General features: G+C 39.0%; 1 protein-coding gene across 1 annotated transcript; it reads right to left on the bottom strand.

The window, feature by feature from the left end:
- Positions 1–5403: 5403 nt before the first annotated feature.
- On the bottom strand, positions 5404–9006 carry nutf2l (nuclear transport factor 2, like). Its single transcript, XM_036565752.1, has 5 exons — positions 8929–9006; positions 8681–8792; positions 7011–7082; positions 6084–6182; positions 5404–5790 (listed from the first exon to the last, which is right to left on the bottom strand). Exons 2-5 carry the CDS (start codon positions 8777–8779, stop codon positions 5674–5676), a joined length of 387 nt encoding a protein of 128 aa, XP_036421645.1. The 5' UTR covers positions 8780–8792; positions 8929–9006; the 3' UTR covers positions 5404–5673.
- Between the last annotated feature and the right edge of the window lie 506 nt (positions 9007–9512).

The following is a 9512-nucleotide window of genomic DNA, read 5'->3' as shown; positions in this document are numbered from 1 at the left end:
TCAACTAAAATGAAATTTGACCATGGGTGTTCAAACGTTTGCATACAGCTGTACATCCATATCCTCACAATACATTCATATATTTAATGTTCATGGTCATTCTTTCTACATAGCCTACATAGGCTATGGATAATCTGAACATTTCTGCCTTCCTCTGGCGCCGACTGTCGACTGAGGATGGGGAGGGGTTGGTTCCTCTCAGGGTTTTTCCTCTCGCTCTTAGGGAGGGTCGACCTCAGCAGCAGGACTCGCCCAGAAATCAAGCCGATCTGGCGCATTTCCTTTTTAACCCTGAAAATAATGGCAGATAAAGCCATTAATAAGCTGTAGCGGTAAACTAATTTAACATACTCCACATTTCAAAACCATAATATTTGATCTGCTGGGCTTTAAGTTCCAAATTACTCCATTTCTAAAACATGACTGCTGCTGATACAACTTCACCACTTTCCTCTGATAGCCTGCTGGGTAGTATTCTACAGCCCTGCTGAAAAAAGGCCATTAAATCCATTAGGATCAAAACCTGATAGTTGTGCTTCCTAATGGGAAGCCTAATAGCTTAATAGTCACCGTTAGATTGGTATGGAGCCCTGCTGGTGACATCCCGTATAAGTAAAAATAGTGGCCACGACTTAGTAAGGCATGGGAATGAGATAATTAAGTCGTGGCCATGACTTGGGAACAAGATCATGCCTTATTAAGCAGTAGTTAAGGCTTCATTTTTTCATTCCCATGCCTTACTTACTTAAGTCGTGGCCACGTATTAGGATCGTGTTCCCACATGTAAATACGGCATGGCCACGCATTATTTTTTATATGGGAAGTCACCAGCTGGGCTCCGTAGGTTGGTAACCGTTAGACTGGCAGATTAGAATGATTACCGTCAACATTAGAGATTTTTCAGCAGGGAGGAAACTCGACTAACAACGATGAAAAGAAAAGCACAACACTAAAGTTTATAGACAAACAAAAGATACGCCTAAACATGTATTTTGGTCTTTTGTGTGTGTCTCTTTCCTGCAGTCCCCATTCAGGGGCTGCGTCCTTCTGAGGCATTTGAAGGCTAATTGCGCCACAGCAGCACGACTAGGCTGTCCCATTTCGAAGGCTCCTTCACATGTGGCCGAGACAAGGAGGACCTCTAACCAATCAGAGGCCCGTTGGTGTAGAGGGGGGGGAGGAGCCTAAGCCTTAAAAGGTGGCTGAAGAGAGAGAGGACTGATCACCTGTGTGCTGTGTTTTAGTTTGTGTTTTAATCTTTGTTTTAATCTGTGTTTTAATTTGTGTTTTAATCTGTGTTTTAATCTGTGTTTTAGTTTGTGTTTTAATCTGTGTTTTAGTTTGTGTTTTAATCTGTGTTTTAATCTGTGTTTTAATCTGTGTTTTAGTTTGTGTTTTAATCTCTTGTGTTTTAATCTCCGTACTTCAGTGACAAAGAAAGACTCATTGCTTTTCTTTTACCTATTGAATGATTGTATATTCATTTTTTTAGTTTCAGCTTTATATTGCTTATATTGCTATATTTTAATCCAGTATGAATCTGCAGTGTGTGTAGTTTTACAGTCTGACAGTAATAATTGTGCAGTGATTTTAATCCAGTATGAATCTGCAGTGTGTGTAGTTTTACAGTCTGACGGTAATAATTGTGGAGCGATTTTAATCCAGTATGAATCTGCAGTGTGTGTAGTTTTTATAATCTGACAGTAATAATTGTGGAGTGATTTTAATCCAGTATGAATCTGATTGTATATTCATTTTCAGTTTTTATTCTTTATATTGCTCTTATGTTATTGTTTCACTATCTGGTGTCGACCAGAGGAGGACCAATATCCCTTTCTGAGTCTTCATTCCTCTCAAAGTTTCTACTTTTGCTCTTAGGGAGTTTTTCCTTACAGCTGTAGCCCTTGATGAGAACACACTCCCGCACATTTCATGCAGGATTGTGAGACACTGAAGGTCTTGAAGAACATACCAGTGAAGTCCTTTGATTTCTCAGCTGCATTCCATGCATTTTACCAAACCAGACAGTTTTCAGTGACATAAAAGCTGAGAAACGCAGCATCCTTGGCTTTAAAACATAGTTACTGTGGTATAGTCTATAGTGCTGTGGTCTGTTACAGCAGAAACGTTAGTAAAATTAGCAAGAAACTCCGCATACTGCATCTTGAGATTCGTGAAAAGTTCCCTTTAAAGGAGAATTCCACTATTTTTTCAAAAAGTCTGCATTATGAAATAGTTGAGATGTAAACAAAGTCATTCAGAGCGGTTTGGTGTGAAATGAAAAAAAATGTTTGTGCTGATTTTAAGTGAGAATAATATAAAAAGTGAACACATCCTCTACAGAGAACACACTTCTCATAGCACAGCATTTTATTGTGGTTGATTTTAATAAATTGGCTTTAAAAGCTCTATTGGCCTGTTCCCCCAGCTTTTAATCCATCATCACCAGTTCAGTATTTTAATGCCACATGTTACTGTTCCCACAGCACCCTAGACAAAATATGGGGCCATAACAGAAGTTATTATAAATTGTATGTACATTATGTTTAAACTTCTCAAAGAGATGTTTTACATTGCAAAATTTGCATTGCTAGCTGATTAGGGAACTGTTCAAGTGATTTTTACTGAACTATCCCTTTAGGTCCAGGCCTTGAGTGCTCTCAGATAACCTCCACAAATTCACTTTCACCCAGTTCCACAGCCCCAGGCCGCGCCGCCATGTCTTCCGGGACAGTCTGGAGATTGGCATGAACAAGTCCTTATCTCGATCGCAGTGACCTTCTCAAGGAACAATCTAGCCGCGATGTGTTCAGAAAACAAAGAGAAGAAACGTGACACCCACATCCCGCAGGCCTCACTGAGACACGACTAATGAAATATAGACGAGTCTGGAAAAAGCAATGTATATATATATACACATGTGCAGTAACACTTCGGCTAATGGAAATAAGTTGTATAACAAAGATTATATGGAGTCTAGCGATGAACACAGTGACTAGGACTCCTTCAGTTCTAATGGACAAAATCTGATAATGATTCTTCCCAGTAGTGTCTAATCTAGCCCTACTGGAGCTGGAGGAGATTTACCCGTGATTTAACTTATTACCAACAAGATTTTCATCCGGTATGAATCTGCAGTGTGTGTAGTTTTACAGTCTGACGGTAATAATTGTGGAGCGATTTTAATCCAGTATGAATCTGCAGTGTGTGTAGTTTAACAGTCTGACGGTAATAAATGTGGAGCGATTTTAATCCAGTATGAATCTGCAGTGTGTGTAGTTTTACAGTCTGATAGTAATAATTGTAGAGTGATTTTAATCCAATATGAATCTGCAGAGTGTAGTTTTACAGTCTGACAGTAATAATTGTGGAGTGATTTTAATCCAGTATGAATCTGATTGTATATTCATTTTCAGTTTTTATTCTTTATATCCCTCTTATGTTATTGTTTCACTATCAGGTGTCGACCAGAGGAGGACCAATATCCCTTTCTGAGTCTTCATTCCTCTCAAAGTTTCTACTTTTGCTCTTAGGGAGTTTTTCCTTGCAGCTGTAGCCCTTGATGAGAACACACTCCCGCACATTTCATGCAGGATTATGAGCCACTGAAGGTCTTGAAGAACATACCAGTGAAGTCCTTTGATTTCTCAGCTGCATTCCATGCATTTTACCAAACCAGACAGTTTTTAGTGACATAAAAGCTGAGAAACGCAACAATCTTGGCTTTGAGGCATAGTTACTGTGGTATAGTGTGTTATGTTCAGCAAATAAACCATAAGTGTGCATTAAAATGTGCAGAAGTGTGTCCTCTGTAGTGTTCCGAGCATATCAGCCTCAAAATTAACATTAAAATGTAATATTTAAAATGGCAATATGTTTATATATTCCACTCTAAATATGCAATATAGCTCAAAATCTTATCTTCTTAACCTGCTTGATTCAGCTACACTCTTAAAATAAGATGGTGCTTCAAGGGTTCTTTAGTAAAGAAAATGGTTCTATATAGAACGATGAACACTCAAAGAACTCTTTGCATGATTATAATTCTTCTTTAATCATGAAAGGGTTTGCATGATCGTGGTATAGATGGTCCTATATAGAACCTTTTTGAAAAGGGTTCTTCTATTATTGCAAGCTTGACATTGTAACAGCAGAAGAGCCCTTTTGGGTGCTATATAGAACCATCTATAGCACATTTTCCATCAGTCTAAAGAACCCTGTCATGATGCTAAGAGCTCTTTAAATCATGCAAAGGGTTATTTGAGTGTTCATGGTTCTATATAGAACCATTTTCTTTACTAAAGAACCATTGAAGCATCATCTTTTTAAGAGTGTGGGGTCACGGTTGCAATAGAGAAAGCTGTGAAGCCCAGACAACCCTGTCCCCCTGCAACTGCCTCGAGCTCATTCTTGGGGATCTCAAGCTGCTCCCAGGACAACTTGAAGATATAAGACCCCGATCCAGGAAGGGTCTTAAATATACAGCGATCAGGCATAACATTATGACCACCTCCTTGTTTCTACACTCATTGTCCATTTTATCAGCTCCACTTACTATATAGGTGCACTTTGTAGTTCTACAGTTACAGACTGTAGTCCATCTGTTTCTCTGCATACTTTGTTAGCCCCCTTTTACCCTGTTCTTCAGTGGTCAGGACCCCCATGGACCCTCACAGAGCAGGTACTATTTGTGTGGTGGGTCATTCTCAGCACTGCAGTAACACTGAAGTGGTGGTGGTGTGTTAGTGTGTGTTGTGCTGGTCTGAGTGGATCAGACACAGCAGTGCTGCTGGAGTTTTTAAACACCTCAGTGTCACTGCTGGACTGCTAGAATTGTCCACCAACCAAAAATATCCAGCCAACAGCGTCCTGTGGGCAGCGTCCTGTGACCACTGATGAAGGACTAGAGGATGACCAACACAAACTGTGCAGCAGCAGATGAGCTATCGTCTCTGACTTCACATCTACAAGGTGGACCGACAAGGTATGAGTGTCTAATAGAGTGGACAGTAAGTGGACACAGTGTTTAAAAACTCCAGCAGCTCTGCTGTGTCTGATCCACTCAGACCAGCGCAACACACCACCACCATGTCAGTGTTACTGCAGTGCTGAGAATGATCCACCACCCAAATAATACCTGCTCTGTGAGGGTCCATGGGGGTCCTGACCACTGAAGAACAGGGTAAAAGGGGGCTAGCAAAGTCTGCAGAGAAACAGATGGACTACAGTCTGTAACTGTAGAACTACAAAGCACCCCACTTTCACCACCCCTTAGAACCATTAAGGGCCAAACTGAAGAACCCTTTAGGATGCTGGAACTGTTTTTCTAACAACAGCGAAGAATTATGCATGATTTAATGAGTAACTATATGAGTGAGATAATCATAAAACATTATTTCAGACTTACTGATAAATCATCTTGAGTATTTATTGTTTGATTCAGGTTGTTTTGAAAAACATGCACATCATAAGCACACAGTTACCCAATATAATACTCAAGCTCTTCACTTTTATCTGGAGAGGTCAAGAAATTGTGGCCTGGAAAAGTGCAAAACAATTCTGAGTCTGTAGGTTTACAGGGAAAATGTAAGACCTGCATAACTTACAAAAAGTTCCCAGCAATGGATTACAGATCTATTTTGACTGGCTGTTATGGGAAGTATCTATTTTAAGCTACGCTCCAAAATTGTGAAGAGCTAATCGGAACATATCATTAGTGCAGACCCATTTATTATCAACATTCTTCAGCAAAAAGACTTGCTGGAAGCCCATAACTTGGTCCTGATCGGCCTGCAAAGAAATAGAAGGTATTAATTGATAATTATGTATTGCAATATCATCATCATCATCGTCATCATCATCATCATCATGCATTCATTTATATATTAGCTGAAAGCAGTTTTTTGGTCCCGCCTTCAATAACACATAAAAAAAAATAAATAAATAAAATAAAAAAATAAAAAAAAGCCATACAGCACCACCTGCTGGCCATGAACTCAAGTTACACCATCAAGACTTTCACACAGGTAACTGAAGTCTAATGATGAAGGACTTTGCTTTGATGGACTTGAAGAAACCATTACCTTTAACTGGCCCATGACCATGCTCATGACACAGCTGTCCGGCGTGGGGTGATGGTCCTGAGCAGTGATGCTGTGCTGAATTGTCTGAAAGGGCAGGCTCTGAAAAGTGGAAAGAGAACTAAAGTCGTGGATCATTCCTGGTTTTTATGGATCCCCAGCTTTTGACATCAGGCAATAAAGCTGGGACTTGAGACTGAGGGCGTTTCAGCTCATCTCAGGTTTTTAAATGAACCAAACTCTTCTGTTAATGTGAACCTCAAAGGGCTCCAGCTGCAAATGACCTCAGTGCTTTCATAGAAATGTCCCAAAATGGCTTGGAATAAAATCTCTTTACATTAACTTACATTAAAATTAAAGAATGTTTTTACTTTCTCCTGTAAAGCTGCCATTTTGGACTTGTTTTTCTTTGGACAGCTGTGATATATAGTTGGCAAGTTCTACACTCTCAGAAAAAAGGTACTAAACAGTCACTGGGGCAGTTCCCCTCTTGTCACTGGGGTGGAACCCTGAAGGGTCCATCTCAGTACCTTTAGTCAGGGAACATAACTGAACCATAATCCACTGAAATGATATGTTCTAAGCTGTACTGACTCCACACACCCCGTCTCGTCTCCAGGACTTTATTTTACTGTTCTGTTTTAAAACATTCGGTTATGAAAAGGTACAAATACGAACTTTTCACCTGGAAAAACGTATTTAAGGTTCACAATCAGACCTTAAAACCACTGTTGAACCTTTAAGGGAACATTTACATTGTTTGTACCTTGATGAATGAAAAATGTATTTCTAACAGTGTTGGCTTGGCTGAAATGGAAACCTGCAGCCACACTGGCCCTTCAGGGATAAAACTGGACACCCCTGATCTATAGTGACAGCCCTACTTCCAGCATACTTTGTGTACCTCATGGGTTAAAGAAGGTCACTCACACTCAGTTTGCCCATGATGGCGTTCTTCCCTTGAAAACCTTCTCCTTCCCATGTCAGGCAGGACGCATCAGTCTAACAGAGGAAATACTCCATTTAGCCCACACAGCTGTTTGACAATCACACTTCTACATTTTTGAGAAATGCATGTTGCAGAAAGCGCATGGCCACTATATATCCTTATATATGTATAAGGATATATATATATATATATATATATATATATATATATATATATATATATATATATATATATATATATATATATATATATATATATAAAAAAGGGAACTCCAACAGTATGTCACAATATCTGCATAATCACATGGTTAAAAAGTAAACAAAGTCATGCAGAGTGGTTTGGTGTGAAACGCTCTGTTCGAGAGTCAGAACTGTTCACAGTGGTGTTGATAGGAACCAGACGTCCACGTCTTAAAGCTCCCTCACAGAAAGTTATTACAGGAAATGGTTCTAAATACTCAGCCTGATGTCTGAGACATTGTGTTATGATAGTTTTGTGTTATGATTTTGGCTGAAAAAGTACTTCTAAAAAGGTGCGTACAGGGCGCAATGAGGCAAAAAAACATTGGAAGATTTTTTTTTTCATCATTACCAACGTTACATATAAAATTCAGACACATGAAGGATCTCAGGTCATTTTGGACTAAAAAAAATATTAAAATGGCTACATTGGCATTGAAGACATCGCAATCTTTGGTTCCCGTCACCAAATCTGACTCAGGAAGCTTCCATAAAATACTCAATTTATTCTTATACCACTTTGTTTACATCTAAACTACAAAGATGGTTCTTTGAGGGTTCTTTAGCAACGATGGTTCTATACAGAATCATGAACACTCAATAACCATACGCATGCCTAAATGGTTCTTTGCATGGCACAATGGTTCTTCAGATTGATGGAGAATGTGTTTCAGCATGCAAAGAACCATTTAACCTCTTCAACTCTCTGAGACCACCAGTGGTTCCAAAACACACTTCGTCATATTCTTCATAACTTTCATATTTCATAAGCTACATTCTAAAGGTGGGGGTCGTATGAGAGCTGTAACTGTCTTCTATCCAGTCAAATAGATGGGTGATGTAATTTTAAACCCTTATAATAAAAGAAGCTGAATTCACAATTTTTTGTCTACTGAAAGTCGACCCATTTTTCCACAAATCTGGGCTATAAACTATAAACAGATGGCGTCTCTTCAGTGATCTGCTCTGTAAAAACTATTTTTATAAAATAATACAAAGAGCGTCTAAAATTTTTGGCTTTCGGCTGTAAATTGTAAGCATATAGCAGTATGTGTGATCAGAAAACATGTTCTGTTAATCTGAGGGGAGCTTTTACAAAAAATAAATAAATAAAATAAAAATGTACATTTATTTCATGTAGTTACTGAATAATTTGCCTTACGATTTGGTCATGTCAATTCAGATGGACAAACCAAAATATACCCTGGTGAATAAGAGGTTAAGTCTTTCCTTTTCTAAAGAAGCACTGAAAAAAAAACATTTTAGGAGCGTAATGAATTATTCTGAATTTTGAAAATATCGGTGGAGTTCCCCTTTAAAGCATGCCTTCCCTCTCAACGCAGCTTTACTAGCACTGTTTACTTTAAAAACAAGCATGATAGCCTCACAAACACAGCAGCTGCTGAGCTTACATAGAGGTCAGCGAGTTTTCCCCGGTCTGTGTCGAACTGCTGATAGTAATGCTGCACGAATCCTGTGCCGATCTGCTCCCACACCGGCTTGTCTGCCATCAGGAGAAACGCGCTGCAGGGTCAACAGACAAAGCGTGAGGAAGAAGCTGAAGCCGCCAAGTTCAGTTCAGCAGCACTGATGCTTCTACAGTGAGTTCGTCCGGTGTAGATTATCAGAATATCAGACTATCAGACTGGATTTTACTCACCAGGAGTTCTCTTTCACGTGTATAGACGCACAACGTGGGTCCAACAGAGACTTCGCGCCTTTACTGCAAGCCAAAAAAAAAAAACTTTTGGTGTGTTCACAACACACCTGATTTCAGCTGATTAAAAACTCTTCCTTTTATTTATTTATTTATTTTTTTAGAAGAAAAGCTACAAAACACCGGATTCATTTTCAGCGTTGAAAATTACACCATGTGAGAATTTTGGTGAAAAACTAATGTTGCGTTTTCTTTTCTTTTCTTTATTTTTAATGAGATGTGCGCACAAATGAATACATTGAGGCCACCAGTTATGGAAAACTTAACTCGCGGTCTCTGCATAGTAACTTGTGGCCTCAATGTATTAATTCGTGGTCAAAAAATAGTAACCATGTCACCTTAGGGAGTGTTTCTTGAACGCTTTTAAACATTGTATGTTGAACGCACCACTGTGGCTGCTGCGAGCGTGAAATTAGCGCTGTAGTTTTATAATTTTATTACATATTTTATTAATAAAAATTGAAGTTTTGTTAGAGATACATACTTAATATGTTAACAGACAGATTAATAGAATAAAAGGTCCACAC

The sequence above is a fragment of the Colossoma macropomum genome, unplaced genomic scaffold, assembly GCF_904425465.1.
Source record: "Colossoma macropomum unplaced genomic scaffold, Colossoma_macropomum, whole genome shotgun sequence".
NCBI classification, from domain to species: Eukaryota; Metazoa; Chordata; class Actinopteri; order Characiformes; family Serrasalmidae; genus Colossoma; species Colossoma macropomum.
This window is presented reverse-complemented; position numbering and strand designations above follow the sequence as displayed.